The following is a 25,681-nucleotide window of genomic DNA, read 5'->3' on the forward strand; positions in this document are numbered from 1 at the left end:
CATTCAGCTCCTTTAATTTCCCTGTAGCTGACTTTGAACATGAAGGCGAGTACAGCTGTGTGTATGAGATAACTCTGTCAGCAGGGAGATTCACTTCTCGTGAGGTAGGTTTATAAATAATTAATAAAATGTGTCAATAATTGATTAAAATTTAAATTAATTAAATAAATATTTGAAAAATTAATGACATGCCCATTCATTTCATTTGAAACATTTAATAAATTATTTATTTAAAACTGTATTTAATTAAGGACACATTTAAATGATTAATTATTTATACATTTAATTAATTATTTAATGATGTATTTATTCAATTCAAATTGGTACTCTTGACCCTGTCAGCCTCAGCCATCAAACTCAGGGGGCGGGGTTAATGCTGTTCAAGTCAAAACCATTACTGTAAATTTCAGATTTCAGACCACACCTGATTAAAAGCAGCAGACTCTAATTTTAGAAAGAAAAATTTTGTACTTGTACAGGCTGCACTGGATTTTAAGCCACGTGTCTCACGTTGTAATATGAGATATTTACACAGAAAGACATTACACCTGAGGATTTTTAACTTTGAATTTAATCTGTATGGTAACATAAACATGGTAACATAAATGTTATGGTATACATATTGCAAATGCTTGTCTTTCGAACGGTGCCTGTAACATTGCTACCTTTAAGTATACGTACTAGTGCTGTCAGTGTTAATCTCGTTAAAATGACATTATCGCCATGACCGCATTAACGCCGCAAATCTCCGTTAGCAAGTTAGCGTGGATCGCCCCATGCATGGGGCTGCACAGGGTCAACACGTTAGCACATTAACGCGTTAGTACCGTCACGAACAGCATGCTTGTTTAAATGGCTGCTCCTTTCGGTGGAAATGTGCCTTCTCTTTCCTCCTTGTATAAAAAAGATTTTTAATGTTAGTTTTAACTCAAAATTCACGGTTACAAAAAAATCCAACACATATTATCAAGAGATGGCACGATACCACTTTTTTATGTCCAACACTGATACCGATATCATAAATTTGTATATCTACCGATACCGATATGAATCCGATTTTTTTTATAATCAAAACTGTTTTTTAATATCTTGCTGCATTTTGTATAAATTCATACTCAAATTCAAAAAGACAAAAAACTAAAGCTATTTTCTTAAACTTGAATGCAAAAAATACACTCCACCCAAAATATTTTGCAGTTCAGCAATACTAATAGTTTTATTTAAACTTGTAGCAGAACTTTAAATCTAAGTATTTAAAGTAATATTTAAAATGCAATTTATGCAAATATCAAAAACTCTTTGGTTCTGAAAAAAGAAGTGCAATATCAGCACAAAATAATGAAAAAAAAACAGTTTGTCGAATGGACCCTTTTATACTTAAAGCTTAACATAAATAGACATCCAGAGTGGAAAGCAGGGCAAATAATGAAAACACGGTTTCATGACACTCATCATTGATCAAGATGGATGTCAGAGTAACCTGAGACTGAATTTTGTGTAATTTCTATACAAAACTTAACACTTAAGTATAAAAAAAGTGATTTCTATAGTTGGGGTTTTTTTCGAACCATGAAACTGTTTAGCCTGCAAGACAGTTTTTTTGTAATTAAAATTTAAGTCTATCCATTGTTTGGTCAGACTTAGCAATGACAATGCACAGATGTCCGAGCTCCATATAAAGGTTGTTAAGCTCAATGTATGAATGGATATTGTGATATTTCTCAGATCAGGATTGGACCAATAGTGTATAATATGAACACCAGATAATGAAGGAAGGTCTAAGACTTCAGTCTAACACGTGTGCCAGTGAAACTTGAGTAAAACTATAGTTATGAAACTTAACTTTAATCGGAGCTGAACTGACTTGCTCAGTTGTAAATAAAACAGTGGTGTAAACCTGACCCAACAAACAGAACCTGAGTGAATTAAGTCCAGCGTTTAACCGGAGGTTTTAAAGCTGTGTGCCAGTTACCGGAATTTTAATTAAAACATTTTCATTATCGTCTGAAGATAATATTGATGCTTGTATGCATCTTTAGGAGCTTCAGAGTATGGAGACCTTTTAAACCACATGATTACACACTGACATAAAGAGACGACCGTTGGGTGAAAATGAGAATCTGCGGATGCAACATCTGGAACATGGAGAGTGGAATATGTAAACAAATCTTACTGGTTAATGTAAAAAAACAGTTAACCTGGAACAGCAGGGCTGTGAGCTCTGTACACTCTGTCAGCTGACTGTTAGTGGAGCTAGTGACATCTCCAAAAACATTGGAGCACTTTTTCAAACATGTTCTATGTTGACAACCTGAGCAGACGTGAAGATTACACCATTACATTCGCAGCTAAAACAATATTTAAAGTGTAGTTGGTGACAGAAAATGGGGTATTTTAAAACTTTACTTACAGTTTAGAGCGTCGCCACCATTGCTGCTTGTGATTTAAAATGCATTCTGGCATACCTGGCTGCCCCAAGTCCACACTACCACCAGTTCATAGTTATTGATTATCTTGGATCATTTAATAAATAATTCATTAAATGTTTTAAATGAAATGAGTGGGCATTTAAGTAATTATTTAAATGTTTATTTAATTATTAATGTTTATTTAATTAATAATTAATTATCGACACATTTAATTATTACATGGTGTATTTAATTCATTTTGGCACTCCACAGAAAAGGCCTTTTTGTGTAATTCTGAAATGTACAATATTTTTTAGTTTTGGGTAACATTGTGGCTTTTTTGTTTTTTCTTTAAACCTCTGGCAGTTCACCACTTACCTTTTTTACCATTTCAAGCTATTATTTGGACTTGAACGACTTGAATTGCAATAAATAACTGGAAAAACTTTGGTGTTTTAAAACTTTTGACCTGTAGTGTGTATATAGAAACAAACACACAAGTCTAATTTTTTGTTGGAATTTAAATTGTTTAAATGTTGTTTAATCATATTTTTCTTTTTAATATCAGCCACATTACTGCAGCCACTCTATTTAACCTGCATTTACTCTTAATAACACTAAAAAATGCTGGTATATTTTCATAACTCAACTTATGGGTAAAAAGCCTGGATGGGTTCGTTTGATCAAATATTGGTTCAAAAGTTATGGCTCAGGAGTTGGGTTGGTGATGTGCTGGGTTCTTTAATTAACTCACTGGCTTCAATAATTTTGTCGGTTCATAGGTTGGGTAGCTTTGATCAAATATTTGGTCAAAATTCTACCCAATTGTTTGGGTTGAAGACGAGCCTCAGAAGAAGCCACATCATTCTTCACAAACTGCCGTTTTCAACAAGACTGTGACCTGATCAGATATTCCTGGACTTCTCTACTATTAAGTAAAACATGCTAAGTAAAAATTAATTCTAACAGTTTAAAAATCATAGGGTTATTTTTGATAATTAAAATGTATTGGTTTATTCTAGAACTTTACCTACTCATTAAAGGCCTTTTAACCGATAACACCAGCTAGCTTGTGATGAAGAAAGTTATAGTTACTTCTACTTAAAAATGATTGATATTTTCTTTTGAAGTTATTATTTGAAAGGAGGCTGAGGTTTACGGTGGCCCTGAGAGGCCAAACGGACTGTAACTTAAGAAAACACCAGCAATAAGAAAAACGCTGCAAAAGCACACAAAACACAACGGAAATAGAAAAAAAAGAAAACAGAAATAGAAAAAAACAGAAAAAGGAAAAAACAGATTTCCAAAAGCACAAGGGAAGGGAGACAATAACCTGACGGACCAGTTGCAGGAACCAAAATATGCTAAGAATTGCGCTGGGAGACACTTAAAAGAAGTGAAAGATCTATCGGTTTTGTGAGGAAAGAAAAGATGAGAGGTAAGTATGTTAGCCTACCTATTAGCCTAAATATTTTGGTTCCTGCAGCTGGTCCGTCGGGTTATTGTCTCCCCAGAAATACTTCCGTTGTGCTTTTGGAAATCTGTTTTTTTCTTTTTTCCTATTTCCGTTGTGTTTTGTGTGCTTTTGCAGCATTTTTCTTATTGCTGGTGTTATCTTAAGTTGCAGTCTGTTTGGCCTCTCAGGGCTGCCGTAGAGGTTGCTCTTTTTGAAAAACTCTGAGGAGATCACTGTAGTCGTGTCCAAATTCATGGGCTGCATCCTCCTGAGGACCCGGCCTTCGCAGTCTACGTGGGCCTCAGAAGGTCGGGTAGGCCGGAAGTAAACGGCTGTGAAATTGGACGGTCTAGCCTTCAAGATCTACTCCCACCCTTAATTCCGAGTATTTCCAGTCGTCAGCGCGAAAAGCGAAAATGGACCCTGAAATCTTGCTCCGTTTTTTTTGTACATTTTTAATTATCGACGAGCTACAAAAACTGTGTCGCCATCGTCATCGCCGGCATGTTTTGTACCGCAGGCTCATCAGAGACAATCATATCCAGGTAAAACTATTAATCTAGACGCATTTAGGAATTACTTAGCTAGTTTTATGGATAATTTCAGTGACTGAATGATGGCGGTCATTCAATATATATGAACAAAATCTCTTAGAAAATGTTCTTCTATAAGTTTCACTTTATCTTCAATTATTCATATGATCCTGTTACTTATTCGTGTACATAAAATGGCAGTAAAATTGTCAGAAAGCTGAAAACAGGGTTATTTTTGAGTTCACAAAAAAGCTTAGCTACACAGATGAAATGTATAAAATGTCTTTTCTCAGTGTTACTATATTTTACTCAAGCTTAGTAATCAGAATAATGCTTTGATGTCATAAAATAAATGAAGTCATAGCTTTCTATTAAAACTGTTTATGCTGTTCTCCACCTTTTTCCTTAACCAAACAATGCCGTTGTACTGCAGGATTAACCCAAGTGTACCAGTCCTGGACCGTTTTTTTTACCAGGAGGATCCAAGGCCTGATTTTCTGCTAAGCAGGGAGTCTCTGGCAGTGTTGCTAAATCTCCTAAACCAGGATTGGCGGCATGGATGGGGTGCCACAATTGAGATCCTGGTGTTTCTTTTCTGGTTGGCAAGTGGAGCATCCTACAGGGTGGTCTCAAGAGTGTTTGGGATGCCTTGTTCTACTGTCCACTACATCGTCCACCAAGTCACAAAAGAGGTGTTGGCCATTCGCTACCAGGTCATCCACCTCCCAACGTCCCCAGAGGACCTGGAGGTAGTGCCCCGTGGGGTTGCAGGGCTGGCATGCCACAGAGCCTTTATGAAAGCGGTGGGTGCAATCGACGGCTGCCACATCCGCATCAAGTGTCCAAGTGGCCCTGATGGTCAGTGCTATAGGAACAGAAAACTGTTTCCATCCATCATCTTGCAGGCGGTTTGTGACCATAGGGGCTGCTTCATCGACACGTACGTGGGCTGGCCTGGGTCGGTGCATGATTCCAGGGTGCTCCGCCACAGCCCACTGTACAGTCAGTCAGTCTACCCTCCTCCAGGGCATTTCATCCTCGCAGATGGAGGATACCCATGCCTCCAGCGTCCACTCCCCCTCATCACACCCTACAAGAGGCCAGTCCAAGGTGTGGGAGCCCAGCGCTTTAACAGCCATCATTCCAGGGCACGCTCCATCATAGAGCGTGCTTTTGGGATGATGAAGAACAGGTTCAGGGCCATCTTCCTGCAAGCGCTGGAGGTGCACCACGCCTTTGTACCTCATGTAAGTGACCACCCAATGTCATATATATATATGTGTGTGTGTGTGTGTATATATATATATATATATATATATGATGTGTGTATGTATATCACTACAGGTCATAACAGCATGTGCCGTCCTCCACAACATCTGCCTCAGTGCTGGTGACATTGTGGCTCCTGAGGATGAACCTGAGGAAGATGGAGCAGAGGATGATGAGGGGGAGGCTGGTTTGGAGGCACTCAGTGGTGCTCTTTTACGGGACCAGCTGTCTGCCGAGGTGTCTGGCCTGGAGGAGGTACCACCAGATCATGACTACTGTTAACAGGCAAGTAAACATTTATCTAGGCATCTTTTTTAATAGCACTTTTTCAAACTGTTGTCTGCTACAGAGTTACAAGTATTATACTAGTAGTAATATAGAATCCACTTTCTCCGGTTTGCATATTTCTGAAAAACCTCTTAGTGGTGTGGCAGCCGTTGATTGAGCCAGCCCTGCAAACCCGTGGATGGACAATGCAGTGGACAGTGGGAGGAAGCATCCTAAAACTCTCTTTGCGGACCACCCTCTGTGATTCTCCACTCTCCGACCACCCCATCCATGTCTGATCTTCCTTTGGCAGATCCAGCAACACTGCCAGAGATTTTCTTTGTGTGATCTATCAAACTATATTAAAAAAAAGGTCCAGGAACAGGTCACTTAGGTTAATCCTGTGTGAAAAATTGTTAATATTTGTATATATTTTTTCGTTCTTTAACTATAATTCATGTTTTAGAAATATTCTTGTTTTATTGTTGTTTACCTTTAAATATCAATTTAAAACTCTTCAAAGTTTGATTAATGTTCATACATGTTAAAAACAACTGTAAATAAAATGAGTTCAGTGAAAATTGTTTTCATCAATTTATTCATAATGAAAAACTTTTAAAATATCACAACAAATAGAAAAAAGTAAGAAATGTATTCAAATAAAAAAAATATCTGAAGGCACAACCGATTTGGGAACTAATTTTCATTAATCAAAAACATTTACAATGACATAACAAATAGTACAACATAAGAATATTATTTGAATATATTTTTAACTTATTTAGGGAACTAATCTTTCTAATATAGAAAAAAGTCTGTCCATCCTGTCCCTGCTCTCCTGTTCTCTCCTCTCCTCAGGAGGCCTTTACCGCATGTCCTCTCTGATCCCCTCTCCTCTTCCTTCCTGTTGTTGGTGGCTGACCTCCTTCCTCATCTGTCTCCTCTTCCCTCTCGTTTTGGTCACCCACTGCTGTACTTGGCCCTGGAGTGTCCTCAGGGAGAGAGGAAATTAGGACCGCGGGCCTAATGGAAGGCCTCTGTCCTATCACCTCATCCATGAGGCCAAACCAGGGCCAAGTAACAGCATTGGGCTTCCCACTGACTCCCTCTCCTGACCCTGGATACTTGCAATCCTAAAGGCAGAGGAAATCAGAAATGACAGACAAATAAAAACAACACAACTTTTAGTAAATGTACATTTATTAAATTTTATTCTTAAAAGTTATCTTCTTGACAACACACATACTTTGTATCTTTTCTTTAAGTTGTCCCACTTCTTTTTGGCCTGCAAGGGGGTGACTTTCCCTTGCAGGCCCATCTTCTCGAGAATAGTCCTGATCGCACACAAAAAAATAAGAGAAGAGAGAAAACCATGACGACTATGATAATCCCTAAATCCAAAAGTTTTCACAGCAGAGCACAAGAGGAATACCTTCTGGACATCACAGGTTCTGTAGAGAATGAGGGTTATTGAAACCGTACTCAGATGAATATGATGTGTAAATTGATTTATTCTTGTTCCTCCATCCCACAGTGGCTGAATTTTTTACCCCGGTGAAGAGGTGATCGTTTTCTCCTCTAATTTTTATGAAGTCTGCCGTTTGCTCTTTGGTCCCTATAAACATATCACAAAAAAGTTAATTGGGAAAAATGACATTTAGCTGTATGTAAGCGGCAATGAAAAACCGCGGGACCCACCATACAAGCTAGTTTACGGGCACTTTTTATGAAGCTTGTTTAAATAAATAATACAAGTCTATGCAAATTCACAAACCTAACAACATAACCACTATAAAAATTTTACTTTTGTACCACCAGATTTTCATATACTTACATTTATAAGTGTATTCGTCTCCCGGTTTATCTTCTTGTGCCGCCATCGTTACTTGAAAAATTCCGCAATGAATTCTGGGCCGGCTAGCTATCGAGCTGGTGGGTAACAGACGTCTCCGAAAACATCGAAGCACTTATGCAAATATGTGATATCTTGATAAACCGAGAAAATATTTGAAGTTTACACACCCACATTCTCGCCTGAAAATATGTTAAAAGTTTATTTTGTGACCCAGAAAGATTAATAAGAGTCATTTTAAAACTTAGTAGCGGCCGCCATTGCCGGAAACTGGAGTTTGGCTGGGCCGCGCTATGAATTCTGGGATATGGTGGGCCACGAAGGACACACCCGACCCATCCTTCAAATTCGGGGAAAAGGAGGAGGCATTTGTCGGCTGTATTCGGAGGAGTCTACGAATTTGGACTGCCTTCGGCGCGTCGCTGTGAGTTAATCGGTCTACAAATGCATCCTCAGGAGGATGCAGCCAATGAATTTGGACACCCCCTGTATCTAAAACAAAGAAAGTATGATATATTGGGTGTTGCATTTGTTGAAAAAAAGGTAAAAATAAAAGAAAAAGGAACATAGTCTATCTAAACTATTTAAGTATGTAATTTATCCTAAGTTATCTATGTTGATAACAACATCTTTTCATTTTAAAGTGTAAAGGCAATGATAATTCAACCCATTTTAATAAAAAAAAAAAAAAGACAGATTGCGCTAATAGTTTGGCTACGTCCACACGCACATGGGCATTTTCGATCACTGAAAACCGAGATTTTTAAAAACTCCTGCCAGGGTGGAGATTTTCGAAAAATCTGTTTTTGTGTTTACATGTGGACAAGGAAAACAGAGATTTACTTATGCAACGTCAAAGGTGAGCGCCTCTTTTGAGGCGACGCTGTGCGCTACGTTATTGTTTACATGAGATTGATTTCTACAATGGCGGTTATACACAAAATGCTGTTGCTGTTAATCTGACTATCTGCAGTTTTTACACGCTTACATATACACACGCAGTTACTGTCCCTCTATTTAGAAAGACAGAGGCATCATAGACGGTTTCACAACCTAAATCCCGACGTTGGTTTTAAATAAATTAAATTTTATTAATTAAAATTTATGCATGCTGTATGCATTTTGTTCGTTCCTAAGTTGTGAGTCTACACCAGGCAAAATACTTTGGTTATTAACATTTGAAATGATGAAGGCACTTGAAAAGTAACACAAAATCAGCTGCCTTTCCAGAAAAACACAAAAACTTACTTGAGGTTTGCATAAAACCCTGTTTACTCTTTCCCTTCCAGGCTTCTAGACTTCTGATTGGCTAACATTTCTACATGGCTAGGATTTGGCATGTTCATGACAACGTTTGACTGCATTTTTTGGTGTTTACATGTGGATGGAAATATTTTTCAAAACTGCACGTCTGGACAGGATTATTTTTAAAAACGAAAAACTGAAAATCTCAGTTTTAAAAAATACCCGTGTACGTGTGGACATAGCCTTTGACCCATTTTTTCCCCTCTTTCACTAGACTGAGCAAAGGGCACCCGCTAATAATGAAAACATGATGGCGACAGCAATTATACTACCACCACCAATATTTAGCCAACATTTTCGATTGTCATTCTGAGACTTTGGTAGCTTTAAGGTCCACGACTCGGAAGTGTTAAGCCTTTTAAGCCTCTTAGTCAACACACAAGGTTAAGTTGTTAAAGGGTTAACCTGGCGAGGCTGAGAATGTTGTCTGCTTTCGGACACTGCTCAGTCCGGTCTTTAAGTCTGACGTCATTAGCCGTTTCCTGGTACAAACTCTACTTCAGGTCCAAAAGTCAAACAAACACTGCGGCATCACTGAGAGTTAAAAACTGTCTAAATTATTTCATCTTTAATAAAATGATCAGTGTAGCTCCCCTACCAGGTGTAATAATTAAGTTTAACATCCATGAAAACCGAATTTCTGAAATTTAATGGAGTTAGAAGTTAGCAGAGTGATAACTTGCTAGTTTCCAACTAAACATAATATACAGTGTTCTGACTGAGGGATTTCTGAAAAATTTAAATGTACAGCTCTGCTATCACTTCCAACATAAATGAAGACAAAAACTAAACAGTAGTGACATTTGTGGGGTTATTGAAGTTGGGCTAGCTGGAATATGATCATACGAGGTGGCTAGCTACACAGCTATGGTTGGCATAATATAAACAGTAGCTAAGTCCCAATTTATAGGCTGCATCCTTCGGAGGCCGCATTTGAAGGCCGATTACGTCACAGCCATTTCAATTGGAATTTATTAATTTAGTGCTGCCCCCTCAACTCATTTGTAGTATAAGTAAATACATTTTTCATAATATTAAATAAGACGCACCAAGTTTGAAAAGCATTTATTAAAACAGTCAGGAACAACAAAACCCCAAAAAACAATGAACTGATTAACTGATTTTTTTCATAACTTATTTAATTTTCATCTTTAACTGATTACTCAAAGATAGATAAACAGATAAATAAAGAAATACATTAAATAAATAAGTAAATAAATAGAAGTGCTGGGAAATCACTAAAGGGTGCTACTCCTCTGGCATCGATTACTGTGCCATTTTTGTAATGCAACATAATCGGTGAAGGAAGGATTTCTGGGCTGTCTGGGAAAACCTTGAGTCACACAGCTGATGGTACAATATGTGGTATGTTATCCGAGTCAATAGTTCTGTAACCTTTGGGTTTAACCTCATGGACCCCAGTTCCAGGCTGTAGATAAGAAAAGAAGGCGATAACAAAAATAACTTATAAGACCAGTATTAAGAGAATCAACACACTGCATAAAGTAATTTACTGACCTTAATCACAGTCAGTGAGTTCTTTCCTCTGACATGACTTATTTCAACTGGTGATCCTACACAGACTGGGGTGAGCACACAGCCTCTCTCCAGAGTGCCATCTTGACCTCTCATTTCATCTTATGAAATTAAAACTTGCTATATGAAAAGTTTAAAACCTTAAGCTACATCTAAATGCGTTAGTAGTAAATAAATGTGAGCAAACTTACAGCTGTGACCCATCCTTTTACTGTTACATAATCCATCTGAGATTGGCTGATGTTGTTCAGTAACACCAAAGTGGTGGGTGGCCCCAGAAGTGGCCTTGCCTCATCCTCCAGCTGCTGACTGACCTGGATGTGGGCGCTTACGTAGATGGCTGTGTCTTTACTGGAAAGCATCGACCTTGCGCTTCAAAATTTGCTCATTCCAAAATTTTTTATGGTGCAAGATTTGCCCTCTTTAAATTGGGAGGCCAAGCTTTCAAATACAATAAATCTGAATAGATTGGTCCCATCACTTACTGCTGCAATACTATTATTATGTACAGTTTTGGGCCTTGCATGGCCATTGGAGAAATGCCAATCAGTCACTTTTTGAGTTTCTTTAAGACAGATCACTTTTACAGTTAATGGTGGCAGCCTCATTGGTGTTACGAGGGCTTTTTGATGAAGCCATTCTGAAATTACAAAGAAACACACACACAGTTTCATGAGACATTATAATGTACGTTTACTCAACTAGGAGAAACACAAAAACCTGATGTTATATATATATTATTATTGAGCCTGTGAACTAGAAATTATCTTGATGTCTGTGTAAGTCTTTATATCCAGGAAAAATTATGACATTTTTGGTTCACTTTTGCAAACGACTTACTAACTGGCTCCTCTACTTTACAGTGACTGTGCTAAGCTAAAGCTAATGGCGACGCTGCCAGAGCAGGGCAATGCATGCTTGCTAGAAGCTTTTTCCACTTGTTCAACTTGAGGGATGACTGTGAGTGACAGTTTCATAAAAAGGTGGTGCATTCCTTTAACCAACACAAACGATTAAATGAAGTGGGGAGGGGAGTGGTGGTAATGGCATTAAATCTGCTCTTCATTTAAATTCCATGTAACAGGATCAAGCTGCAGATATCTTTTGAGGGTCTTTGGCACCTCTGTCGGGCAAAGTGCCTGATTGTCACCAAACCAAATGATGTCCTTCCTTGGGCTTGGCCAGAAATACTTGTTAATTCCTTTTTTACGGAGACAGTTCACTTCAATGGTCCCATCTTCCACCTTTGTGATGATGCCAGTCGTGGTCATATTCTATCACACACCATCTACCAACATGGTCGCTTGTGATGACCTGTGATAATCTAGCTGTAGCTCTTTAGCTGATCAACATTTAGCTAGCTAACCTTCAATAGATTAACACGCCTTTAATACCTAAATCCAATATGTTTTAAAAAATATTCTACTTAATTAACATTTTCGATAATTGACCTTAACAGGGTGGAACGTGAGAGTCACCCATACAAGTGTAACATGTTTACGATTAAAAAAAGTAAAGTGAGAATGACAGTGGAAGCTTACCTCATTTTCCACTGTTGAATTCCCTCCAAAAACAAACGATGTCACTTCCTCTAAATGGCTTTTATGGAATTGTAGTTTTTTTTAAGGCAATAAAGCACATTCTAACAGGGTGGAAAATGACTACTGGGACAAGTACAGTATGAAGAAAAAAGCAAATAAGTTTCAGCAGATTCAATTGCATAATAAAATAAAGTTTAGTGTAGTCTATCAAATTGATATATATGTACATACATATATCTATATATATATATATATGCTTCTGGAAAAGGTTGATTACAGCACTGTGAGATACAATGAAATTTAGCGTGTGAACTGGATGTGGCTCTGCCTAAACCTGAAAATTATTTGTCACTACTATGTTTACAGTGGCTGGTGGTAATGAAAATATAAGCTAGTAACTACATCTAGGGCAGCTCCATCTGTGAGTAAGAGATAAGTGTCATTAAGGAACAACCTGAAAATAACCTTTCATAAATACTGTCACTGGTGCATTGCTCACTGAACTGATTCATGACAGAACTGTATACAAATACTATTACATGGAAGCAGAAAGAAATGGATATGTTATTATTATAGTCTTATATATATTCTTATATATATTATAAGACTATATTATAGACTTATTATTATGGTGGATATTTCAGTGATCAGTTGAAATGATCCATCCATCCATTCGCTTCCGCTTATCCTTTCCAGGGTTGCGGGGAGCGCTGGAGCCTATCCCAGCTGTCATAGGGCGAGAGGCGGGGTACACCCTGGACGGGTCGCCAGTCTGTTGCAGGGCTAACACATAGAGACACAGACAACCATTCACACTTAGATTCATGCACAGATTCACACCTATGGGTTTTGTTTTTTGTTTTTCAATTAACCTATCCCCACTAACACAGTTGAAATGATATAACATCAAATTAAATAATAAACTGAAAAATGCACAGCTTTTTAAAAATTAATAATTTCCTGGTTAAGTGATAGAAAAATATCTATACAAAAACAATTATCAGTGTTTGTGTAAGCAGAGCTGTGCTTTCATAAATATTTCCATCAGTAGGATTGCAACATTTGATCAGACATTTGATAAAACTGGTTTCATACAACTTTGTGCTGTCACCAACAAACATCACTCAGGCTAGAACAGACTGTCAGTGGTTTAAAACTCTGAGGTTCGTATGTGAGTGTGCTTTACCTCCATAGTATATCTTTTTATCTGTGTTGATGCAAATACTGCTGTGAGCCTTTGGATTTATTTGCGCTAGGCTTGGTAAACAGAGAAAAACAATTTTTTCTTTGTTATTGTTCATTATTTTAACTGTGAGCTATTTTGCCTTTAGCTAAAAACTATTTTCCTACTATAAATAAATAAATAAAACTATTTTCTTACTTGCATGGGTTTGCTAGACAATGATGGCAAATGCAGACTAAGCTGCTCACCACTGACACTGTAGAGACTTTATAAGGACTTGGCCTATAAAAATCAAACCATACCAAGTTGGCTGATTTTCCTTTAAGCTGTTAAATTTCTCTAATTAGGTGCCAATGCAGGAGACGACAACTTGTAAAACCTAAGGGAATTCATTTTATTAACAGAAAGGAAGCCATCCAGGTGGATTTTGCAAAGACTGGATGTATCCAATAGTGAAACACTGAGGACTGGCAGGAATCAAGCCCCTGGATAGCACTGAGACACTGGCTGCTACACTAAGGAGGAATCTGAGACAGAATAAAAGAGAGGGGTTCAGTCACAGGCATTAAAAATGACATCAACATTATAGTTTTAATATTAGACATAGCTGCTACAGGCAGATAACGTTACTATCGCGTAGTTGCAAATAATTTACAACTGGTGTTAATTTATGAAACGTAACTGTTTCAACAACATACATTAATGTTGTTGAAAGACATCTCGTTCCATCCTTCATGAGGAGAGATGTCAGCCTAAAACATGCTTTGCTAAGTTTATTGTGAAGTATGTTACTGAGTTGCTCCTTTGGGAAAGTAAATACTTATAACATCTCATAATTGCCATTTATCAATGTAAACCTATCCCACACACCACACAAATCATTATCCTAATAAGGACACACATAAACTCTCATGAAACGAGGGACCTGGACTCAACGAGTTAGAGTTCTTCCAGCCATAAGCTTCAGATCAAAGTGTTGAACCAGTATTCAGAAACAGCCTCATCTCTGACATGACCATAATGTAATCCTAACCGACTGCAGGCTGATAGATGACCGTAATGATGTCCCCCACCTGTGATGTGGATGATGCAACTCTGAGTAGTAACGCGCCTAAGGAGGATTCAGGAAAACCGGTGGTAATGTCTTATGTATCCACCAGGGGGAGCAGTGTGGCAGCACATTAATTTACAGGCTTGCTACATATTTACACTCCAATTGTGCAACAATATATACACATTTCGCATGATTAATAATGTCAGTCAAACACTCATGTTGAAGAGAAGCACAAAACTCTGGCACTGTGTTTAAAACTACTGGTAATCCTCGATGGTCATAGCGGTAAATATCACAGCCCTGCCTGCTTACTGAAGTTGTCTGCTGCTTATTACGTCACTTTTTTGATTCATTTTAATAATCAGCTTCAATTTTTTTTTTTACTGTGTCCCAGCAAAAAGTATTCAAATCACAGTCTTTATTTATTGATTAAGCCTCTAAAACTCAGCCCAAACAGCTGATAAATTACACAACACACATCTATCAAGTTAACATTGATCCAGTATGTTTTAATTTGCAAGGTTAAAATAGAGGTTAAAAAACATTCCCCTCTAAGGTACGAGGACAGGACTGAAAATAATTTAAAACAAGAAGAACAACTTAGAGAGCACTTAAATAAATATAGAACTAGGTGCAAAATATAGAAAAATTATGGGTCGCTCAAGACTTTTGCACAATTTAAAAGCTTAAAGAAATTTAAAGAATACATCAACAAAAGCTGTAACCTAACAGAAAAATGAAGCTTATGCTTCATGCTTATAATACAAACAATAGGCTAAATGAAAAATTCAGTTCTATCGATCTCAGGAAAAACTTCAATATCTGGTTTGGAATCTATGAGGAAGCTTGTGTGAAAGAATATTGTTTTTAAGTTTTGAATTTTCTTTTAAATTGTATCTGTTTATTAGATTGGATTGAAATAGATGAATGAAGAACTTTACTGGAAATAGTTTTGGTGATTTGGAGCGTACAATGTCTAAATGGTCAGATGGTCTGTAAACTTTCATCCATTTATTTTACGAAAAATGGTGAAGAGGTTTACAACCAAAAGCTATCACAAGGATGTGAAATTCAATTCAGTTTTATTTATATATTTAATATTCAATCAAAACGGTGGGCTCAATGTGCTTTGTATTAGAAGGTAAAGACCCTACAATAACACTGACAACAGTTTTTGAGGCGAAAACACCATCCTTGGTGATGCTTTTTTTTATAGTGGAAAGCACATATGCCCAAGGGAAAGAGGGGGGACTCCCAGTGCCTGACTGCTTGCTGACAACTAACAGTCAGTCAGCTGACCTCTGACTGAAAGCGGCAATTTCAAACAGTGCTTAAAATGTATAATAATGCAGTATGTATGCTTTTATTATCACATGGTATCTGAAAGAATTGGACGTGTTTCAGCCTGTGGCTGTCCTCGCTGTTTCTGATAAACATTTGGGTGTGATCTTCATTTAAACACCACTTAGTACCAACCTATGGTGGATGAAATAAAATTATGTCAAATTAAATAGTGAACAGAAAAGTTCACAAGCGTTTGTTCCTTACTAAGATGGTAGTTAAATAAAAGGGAAAAAAGTTATATGTCCAAAGAAATAACTAACAGTTTGTTTCAACAGAGCTGTGCTTTCATACATATTTCCATCAGTTACAGCATTGATCGGACATTTGATAAGACTGGCCTTTTTTAAGCTGTCAACAACAAGTATCACTGAGGCTGGAACAAACTGTCAGTGGTTAAAACCTCTGAGGCAGGTATGAAATGTGAACTTCCTCTTCATGCGCTTTAGACCCACAGTTCGTCTCTTTAATTCTGTAGATGTAAATTCTGCTCTGAGCCTTTTGATTCCTTTGCACTAGTCTTGACAAACAAGGGTCAATCCATGTAGATTTTACAGAGGTCATAATACATTGAGGATGATCAGGCAACCCACCTCTGGATAGCACTGATACACTGGCTGATACACTGAGGAGAAATCTGTGACAGAGTAGAAGAGAGAAGTTAAGTCTTAGATGGAAGCACTGACATCAGCGTGAACTTTAAACACTGAAGTAACTAAGAGCCTGAGTGTCACTAACACAAACAGACAGAAGAATCTAAACTGGTGGTAAGTGCAGTTTGATTGCAGGTGTTTCAGAAAGCAGTGTGCTGGAAACATGTGAAGGCCACAGCTTAAAGAAGAGACAACATAGAAAAAGACAGAGTCCAGTACAATTTTGGGTAAGTCCAGATACTTAATGATTTAGATGTCAGACCTGTTAAACATTCTGTTGACATCATCTTTACTGTGCAGGCTCACAATTATTAAAATACCTTTTTTTTGTAGGTAATGATCAGATGTTTAATATGTGAAAATATTGTTAGGGAAAAAATGGTTCCCAGTTCTTCTTCATCAGGAGAGGATAAAAAAGACCAGACGGTCCTGAGGGACTTAATTTAGAAAGAAGGTTTAAGTGATCTGCACATTTGCATGGCTCAGACTGAAGTGTTTCTAGTGTGAGAAAATGTTTGATGTACTCACAAACATTGCGGTTTCTGAGGTTATTTTGCAGCAGAGAGGTTCAAATATCAATCAGAGGATCTGTGTTTAAATCTGTGAAACTGTGGTTTAACGGCACGCAACATCACATCAGTTTGAGACTGCAAGTGGAACAAATACCTGCAGACGTCTGTAGAGAACTGCAACTGTCAAGAGGTACCCGTCACTTCAGCTTTCTAACTGTTGTGAAATACAGAACTAGTGAAAATACTAATTCATTTTTATTCTGTCTGGCTGACTGTAAAATTCATGTATTTTAAAACTTTTTTATTATTATTTTCTGCCACTCATGACTCATTTAGACAGAACACATTTTGTGTATCAGTCATGTGGACACAACAGAGAAACTTCTTCAATTTGGCCATCGGTGAGATGCATTTCATATCATTTAATTATCTTCTTTTTTTGGTATACTAACACAGATTGTCAGGGACTGATAATGAGAGTTGAGTTCCTTTTTTTTTTTTTAAATTGTATCGAAACAGGAACAATTTATTATTTCAGCATAACGAGTTAAATTTTCTTTTCTACAGTCTCTTATCTCTCTGCATCCTCAGCTGCTGCAGGTCAGTCATGTTTTATTAACATATTATTATGTTAATAAAACATGACTTTAACAGCCGAAAATCTTCTGTAAATAATATCAAATGTTAAACTGTACATGGATGAAGGAGTTACTGAAAGCACCAGACTGACAAACATTCCACAACCACCATGAAAAAACATGTTTGTTTTTATATTGATTACATGGAACTACATAAATTTTGTTTTCTTTTGTTTGTCACTCCTATTATACATGCAGTACTTCATTGTCATTGTTTTAATTAGATTCATTTTGTGTTTTTATTTATCTTTTTTGTCATTTCTATTCCTGCCATTAATGTGTTGTTGTGGTTATTAAAAGGGTTGGCGTAATAAGCAAATGCTTCAGCCAATACCTTTTGATTAGCCTTGTCTCATGCTTTCTTGCTTTGTGGTAATCTTTATTCTGTATTCACTGAGATATTTGAATGCTAATCAATAAAATCAAAAATCAAATCAAATTAAACTATTATTTTTTTAATAATTAAATGAAATTTTAAAAATATATAGCCCAGTAAGTATTTTAAAATTAGTTTTGATAAGTACATACAATATTTTACAAACTGACTATATAAAGCATAAGGTTATGATGTAATTAAAAAAAGGATCAAAAATGAAATACTACTACTACTAGCAATAATAATAATAATAATAATAACAATAATAAGAATTGTTATTATTATTATTAGTAGTAGTAGTAGTAGTATTATTAGTATTATCATTATTATTATTAAAATGATAAAGTTCAAATTAATTCAAGATTTATTGGATGTAACTGACATGGAAAATATTGAAAAAGTAGATATGAAATACATGGAAACAGGGACATTGAGAAAGTTGAAAAGATTTTTTTTTTCTAAGGTAATAATACCAAATGGCCTAACATGAAAGCAATTCTATTATTTAAAGTTTGGATAGTTTCAGAACGTAGTATCATCTCATAGGGATTCTATTCATTGAACGTTAAAGCAAAGGAAAAAAAAAAGAACACACAACCACAAACGTAGAAAAAGAAAAAAATAAAGGAAAAAGAATAGAAACAGTTTTAGTCTGCAGCATTTCTGTTTTATGTAATGATGCTAAAATATTTGCTAAATGAATTGCAAACAGACTCTGTTATGGCCAAATATTTGTAACCAAAAGAATGCGCTGTCACAAATGTGATTTCATGTAGATGAAATCATGGGCACTTTTATAGATTATAGATAATCAATAAAGATTTATATAAATAAAGATCTATACTTAATAAAATATTAATAAAATATTAACTTAATGTCATAATAATGTTGCAATACAGAATTGTTACTCCAAGGCCTCTTTATCATTTCATATAAATTTTCACGTAGTTAAAACTACACCATGTTTGTGTTACATTAAAAAAGAGAGAGAAAAAGAGAATCATAAGATTTAGCTTTAACAATTAGAACACACATTTATGTTTTCAGCATTTTCTACAGTTAACAAACAAACCAACAAAGAACAGTGGCCCCCCATTTCAAAACTCTGCTGTTTTAAACCGGTGCTCCACATACCTGAAGATGTTTGGACACTTGCAGACAGCAACGTTGTTTTCAATCCATGTGTAGTTGACAGCAGGTACAGTTCAGGTTCACTGTAAAACGTAATGAAATATTTGTTCACACTCTTGGAAAAGTGGTCAAATGTCATTACACTCCCCTTAACCCCGCTGACTTATTGTTTTGTAGTTTAGCTTTTTTTTTAGTGTCTTTGTCAGTATTGGTTGCACTGATAGCAGGTGCAGTTGCTCAGAGGTTTGGTGAGTCTCCCGGCACAGTCTTGTGTGTTAGCGGTACCAGAAAACAAGTATTTATATGAGGAGAGTACAACATGATTGTAGAAAGGCATCAGCCCTTCTACAACCTTCTTCCACTGGACCAGTGTCTGTTTCCTTGTGGAAGAACGAACAGAACAAACCATGCCAGTTTCTCAAAATGACATGAAGTTTGCATGATTGTGTGCTCACAGCCCAGCAACAGGAAGATAGACTGTCATTCCCCAGAGAATACCAGAACTGGCTGGTGTAGAGCTGGGGTCTTATTCTCTTCATAGATGTCAGCAAATTCACTTATACTTTTGTTATTGGGGAATGACTCACTGCCTCTGTGTATTGAGTGCGTATTTTATTGTATAACAGCTTTTTGCATTTACATATGCATTTGAGTTTTGTCATTAAATGAGGAAGGAGAGAAATGAAAATGCAGTATTCAGAAAGCAGCAGGTTAAACTGAAAACTAACCTTTAATTAGCCTCTGATGTTTGTTTGCTTTGCTCATGTATGTTAATTAATCACGTTAATCTTTTATCTTCACTATATGACTCTATGTACCGGGATGGTAAAAACAGCTGCTTTTTCTGGGGTTTTGTGCATGTGTATTGTTCTGATGGTAAACTGAGGGGTGACTTGAGGGCGAGGCAAGCTGCCACTGGTCTCCTGTCACTGCTCTGAGATCAGTTACCAGCCATGCGTCATATGGAAACCCAGCTACCATTCACAAGTAAACAAGCCTCACTGAATTTAGTATCGTAACAGATCAGTTTCCTCTTGCTAAACACTTTAGTCAACATGTGATGTATAGGAGATGGAGTGTGAGGCTCTGACCATGTGTGCTCTAATAAAACAGGCAGATTGAGCAGGTCAGGCTCAGCAGGACTTTCAGATTATCGAGAGCAGTTTTGCCAACACTCCACCTTCATTTATCATTCAAATTTAAGCTGTCCTGAGTTTTTAAGTAATATTTTAATATACTTTTTGAAAAATCAAAACGTGGGCCTTTTCAAGACTGACCTAAGCAAGAAGACAGCAGACATAACAACTAAGCATAAACACAAAAATTCAAGCAGGGCTCATTACATCTAAGTGAATATAATGTCCAGATCATATGTACATTACATCAAGTTGCAAACAGGTTCAGTTCAAACTGATATCAAGGAGTTTAGGAAGCTGTATGTGTCTTTATAATACAAACAGAATGCATCTTACAAGAGCAGCATACAGTTAAAGGACCTATGGCTGACCATCCAAAACAAACATCTTATTCATTTACTAGAGGACATCTCACTGTCCTTTATTAACTGTTTACTGTTAGACATTCATGCATAAGAAGGCAAACCTTGGTCCTGTTTGTACCACACAGTTATAAATTACAGACACTTTACACCTCCACCCTCCGTTTTGCCGTAGGCTACTTGCGACAACTTTTCCTGCACCTTATCAAATATGGAGAACCTGAAAAGGCATGGAAATTATTTGATAAATCATTTAATTACTTAATAATTAATTGTATACTAATATTAAGAATCTTTTTGAAAAACTATTAAAAATCATTTTATAAATATAGAAAGTACAGTTTTGTATGGTCCATACATCTGTGATCCAGAGAGAAATATATTTGTTACCTTTTATATTGTAAGAATTACAATAGCTTAGAAAAGCTAGTGTGTGACTATATGTGCCTATTGCTATTTTTTGCATTATCAACTGTGTGTTTGAGTGAGCTTTAACGTCTGTTATCCATTAGTGTTTCTCATTCACTGTAAATTTTCCAACAGCTTTGTCATACATGCTGCTGTGGTACAGTGTGTGCAATGGCCACTTTGGTGTCCACTGAATTTTAGTTACTTCTCTTATTTTCTGGCTTCTGTGTTTCCCTTTGAGCTTTTAGCTCATTTAGCTTCTACTTTCTTTCCTTCGGTTGTCCTGTTAAATCATTATTGCTTACTATTAAGTGAACTTCAGGTGACTGAACCTTATACAGAAATGACTCTAACAAAGATGTTTGAAAAGCTGCTGTCCTAAATAAGCAATAACTATGAAAAAAAATATTGTATTTAAAATGCATGTACCCTGTGTTCAGGTACACACATCAGATTAGCCTGGTCCACTCAGTGCTCTGGAAGAGTTGAATACTACTATAGAAGACAATGGGGAACAGTCTGTGATGATGACTGGGACGTAAAAGATGCTGAGGTAGTCTGCAGAGAGTTAGACTGTGGAACAGCCCTGAATGCCACTCAGTCAGCTCACTTTGGTGAAGGAAGAGGCGAAATCTGGCTTGATGATGTGTCCTATTCAGGAAGTGAGAAATTTCTGACTGAGTGTCAGCACAGAGGATTAGGGACACATGACTGTACACACAGTAAGGATGCTGGTGTCATCTGTTCAGGTAAGGCAGTATGTATGCTACCAGTCAAAAATTTTAGAACACCCCAATTTTTATTGATTGCAATTCAAGTCATTCAAGTCCAGTGAATAGCTTGAAATTGTACAAAGTTAAGTGGTGAACTGCCCAAAACTGAAAAATAATGTACATTTCAGAATCATACAAAAAGGCCTTTTTCAGGTAAGACAAAATTCAAAGTTTACAATTTAACCTCCTAAGACCTGAACTCTTCCACGGCATGCATTTTTAATTTCTCTTTGATATTTGGGCATATTGGGGGCCGATGAATGTAAAAACAGAATTACCAGATTTCTTTTACCTGATTTTTGTTTGTAAGAAAAATGACAGACACAGGATGTTCATGTAAAATTTCGATAGAACAGCAGCAGTATAATGTCCTCGTAAGTGGATATCAGGCCCTTGTAGAGCAAAATTGAGTATTTTGGTCTAAATAACCCCAAATGTGATGTCCAATATGTGGACGCCAGGTCCTAGGAGGTTAAAGCTGTTCTGCAGCTGATCAAGGATTGAAAGCTGGTGCTACTAATTCCAACAGGTCTTCCAACTTCTCTGGATTACTTACAACCCCCTCTGTCTGCATGAAAGCTGTGCTGGAACACAAGGTGGTTAGGGGCGGATTTACAGGGGTGGCATGTGCCATCCTAAATTAATCTCTTGCCACCTCTACTCTTGTTCTTTATTAAAATAAGCCAGTATTTACAGCCTCTGTAAAACATGACTGATCTAAGATGCAATAGCAATGAGCTACAGCCACGCTGAATCTCCATTTCAACTTGTGTTGAAAGTTTGGACTTCAAACTTTGCACAAGTTTTTACATTGTATTGATAGGCTGCTAAAACCAGAGTTATCATCATAAAAATATGTGCAATGCTTTTTTCGGAATATTATCGTCACGTTTAGTGAGGAACAAATGGTAAAAACTGGATTTTAGAAGGACAGCGCAAGAAACAAAAGAAAAAAAAATGCCACTGCTTTCATATTAGTGTAAAAGTGCATCATGTCAACCAATAAAAAGTGATTTGGCAACAGGTGAAATTTGGTTATTTAGGAATTGGGGACAGTTTGGGTAGTGACGACTGTGGGAGAATCAAAATTCACATATTTTATATAACTGAAAAGTTTAATTATCTGGGCTAAAGAAATTAAAGTTATAGACTATATTTATATGAAATTTCGCATGATTTGAAACGATACTTATTTTCTATATTTAAATAATTTTCTTGGTTAAACTTCCTTCATGAAAGCTAAAGTTTGTGTTTAATTTAAAATCCAACTTTTGTAACACATTTATTTTGCTTCCATGCCCACAGTTCCAAATTTTCTTTTTTTTTCTGCGTGCATATTTTTCTTGTTAGTCATTTTACATTCCTCACAGCATGGCAAACAAACTGCTAGATATCAGTAGTGTATAGTTTACTGAAACATCTTATAGTACCATTTAACAATGCAATGTGAGCTCAGCATAAAGCATAGAAATAAAACAGTTAAATTCTATTTCAAAAACAGTTGCCTCAAGGCACTTCAAACTGTAATGGAAAGACCCTACAATATTCCTTTAGTATGTTTATTTGGACCGTACTTTTTTGGAGTATGTTTTTATTGAGCAAATTAATGAATGCAGTCATGAACTAATTACACACTGAATAACACACAGTCTATGAAAAATCTTATTTTCTTTTTTAAAATGTATTTTTATGCTCACTGTGCCTAGGTGTGCCAGTCAGATTATCTGGAAGCACTTTGTGCTCTGGAAGAGTTGAATTCTTTTACAACAACGCTTGGGGAACAGTCTGTGATGATAACTGGGACATAAATGATGCTGAGGTGGTTTGCAGAGAGCTCGGCTGTGGAACGGCACAGAGTGCTGCTGTATCAGCCAGCTTTGGTGAGGGAAGTGGATCCATCTGGCTTGATGATGTGTCCTGTTCAGGAAGTGAGAGATCTCTGACTGAGTGTCAGAACAGAGGATTTGGGACACATGACTGTACACACAGTAAAGACGCTGGTGTTGTCTGCTCAGGTGAGAATTTTTTTATATAATTATAATTCTTTATAATAATAATAATAATAATAATAATAATAATAATAATAATAATCTTTATAATGTATCATTCTTAATATAATAAGGTAAATCTTTTGCCATTTTTAATTGAATCATCTCTCCATGACTGATGTTTCCTCAGAGATCCTCCCAAAGCCCAGAATCTTCATGATTCCTGCTGGTAAAGTTGACCGGAGAAGCGACGTCAGCATCACTTGTTCAATATCACCTCAAAGCCAACAGCTTCTACAAGGAGAATTTACTCTGAAGCAGATTTCAGGCTCATTCAGTCAGACAAAACCATCAACTACCAACTCTGCTACATTCAAGATCCTCCAAGTAGATTTTGACAAGGATGGATTGTACCAGTGTGAATATTCACACGACTCCAGCATCTCCACAAGTGACTCTGTCAACGTCTCTGTTACTGGTAATTAAATTCTTTATATTACAGTGATAAAGTGACAGGAAAAATACTGTTTGCTTGTTATTCTATTACAGTGATTTCTATGACAGAAGTGTGCCTAATGATTCTGTCATGATAATGCATGGGCATCCAGTTTGAATTTCCAGCCTTGTCCCTTGAACACAGAGATTACTCCAGATTCTCTGAATCTTTTTCATGATATTACTGATGCTGTCATGGTCCTGGGTCTTTAGACGCAGTGTTTTGAATTTTCCTGTGTTTCTTGCCGGTTTTGTATTATGTTTAAGTCTACTTGTTGTCCTAAAGGTTAATTCTATGGTTCCTAGGTTATTCTGTTTAGTTATTCTGTTGCCTTACCTGTCTTATAAAGGGCCCGTCACTCAGTTGACCTGCTGGCTCCTGTCCGTCCGTTTGACCACACCACTGGACCTCAGCCAAACCACCAAACAACGTCCCTCCTCAATCCGGGTCACGGCACCAAAACTGTTACCGGTTCGTAATTGAGGTGAGAGACAAACGACCACAGGTCCAAGTGCGTCAAAACAATGATTTTATTAAACACACATGTGGAGGAAATACACTGTCACAATCCTCAGCATAAAATCCCCCCCAAGAAAGCATACTCAGAATATTTTATACATCAGGGTATTATAACGCCCCCTCATGCGTCAAAGCAGATACATAACATGCATGAGTTACAGCAATGACAACCTTTGACACATTCAAAAAGAACATTTTCTTCGCCTCCCAAACCAGGTGTTTCCTGTAGCTGCTGTATGACCGCTTATCTCAGAACATCAGCAGTACATCCTACAACAAACTTGTCACTTATGCCGGCACAAAATGCAGTTGCAAGCAGAATATATCTCAACTCTTACCTAGAAATGAGCCTATATACTGTGTGTGTGTATGTGTGTATGTGTGTGCAGACTGTATGTCTCGACCTCAGTGCACTCTGTCTCACCTCTCACCTCGCCAACTAAAACTTATAACCTCTTACCAGACGGAAGGCTCTTCTGTAAGCCCATTTTGTAATATGTGTAACAACATAAATGAAACTATATGTGTAATATATTGAATAAATGTTTTAATCACTACTCAAAGCTTAATAAAAGGATATACACGAATAAAAAGAATATGAACGAATATGAATGAATAAACATGATATTAAAATGATATAATCCCCACAGCAGTAACTAAATAGCTAGTAGATTAACTGAAACATATTGAAATGGATGCTGTTAAACATCACTGTAGTAAAAGATAAAGAAAGAACCTTGAATCAAAAATAAGAATTTGACTTTTTTGGTTTGTTTTTTAACTGTACAATTAATTTCACTAACTATGCTCTGTAGTATGAGCAATTGATGAACAAAGAAACAAACCACACCTGCTGAAGACTGTGGCTATAAAATAGTATTTCCTTCACAGCACGTTCAATATTTTTGTTGAATCTTTCAAAATCAACCTGAAACTCTCACTTT

The 25,681-nt window shown here is 36.8% G+C and overlaps 2 protein-coding genes and 1 long non-coding RNA gene across 5 annotated transcripts; 2 read left to right on the top strand and 1 right to left on the bottom strand.

Moving 5' to 3' along the window:
- The first annotated feature begins 4,004 nt into the window (after positions 1 to 4,004).
- On the top strand, positions 4,005 to 6,482 carry LOC106097911 (putative nuclease HARBI1). 2 transcript variants are annotated; one of them, XM_019348013.2, is made up of 3 exons: positions 4,005 to 4,409; positions 4,831 to 5,644; positions 5,742 to 6,482. In XM_019348013.2, the coding sequence occupies exons 1-3, from the start codon at positions 4,369 to 4,371 to the stop codon at positions 5,946 to 5,948; spliced, it is 1,062 nt and encodes a 353-aa protein (XP_019203558.1). In that variant the 5' UTR covers positions 4,005 to 4,368; the 3' UTR covers positions 5,949 to 6,482. The 2 variants fall into 2 exon arrangements, with proteins under 2 accessions (XP_019203558.1, XP_025755812.1); XM_025900027.1 differs by having other exon boundaries at positions 4,005 to 5,644.
- Positions 6,483 to 10,077: 3,595 nt separating this feature from the next.
- LOC112842741 (uncharacterized) lies at positions 10,078 to 12,729 on the bottom strand. Of its 2 annotated transcripts, XR_003214749.1 has the most exons (4): positions 12,168 to 12,729; positions 10,818 to 11,266; positions 10,609 to 10,727; positions 10,078 to 10,519 (listed from the first exon to the last, which is right to left on the bottom strand). It is a non-coding gene; the product is annotated as an uncharacterized LOC112842741 (long non-coding RNA). The 2 variants fall into 2 exon arrangements; XR_003214748.1 differs by having other exon boundaries at positions 10,818 to 12,729.
- A 2,156-nt stretch (positions 12,730 to 14,885) lies between these two features.
- Positions 14,886 to 23,882, top strand: LOC112842904 (deleted in malignant brain tumors 1 protein-like). Its single transcript, XM_025900444.1, has 5 exons — positions 14,886 to 17,100; positions 17,247 to 17,311; positions 21,402 to 21,710; positions 23,441 to 23,749; positions 23,857 to 23,882. The coding sequence occupies exons 2-5, from the start codon at positions 17,272 to 17,274 to the stop codon at positions 23,880 to 23,882; spliced, it is 684 nt and encodes a 227-aa protein (XP_025756229.1). The 5' UTR covers positions 14,886 to 17,100; positions 17,247 to 17,271.
- The last annotated feature ends 1,799 nt before the right edge of the window (positions 23,883 to 25,681 follow it).

The sequence above is a fragment of the Oreochromis niloticus genome, linkage group LG18, assembly GCF_001858045.2.
Source record: "Oreochromis niloticus isolate F11D_XX linkage group LG18, O_niloticus_UMD_NMBU, whole genome shotgun sequence".
Taxonomy (NCBI): domain Eukaryota; kingdom Metazoa; phylum Chordata; class Actinopteri; order Cichliformes; family Cichlidae; genus Oreochromis; species Oreochromis niloticus.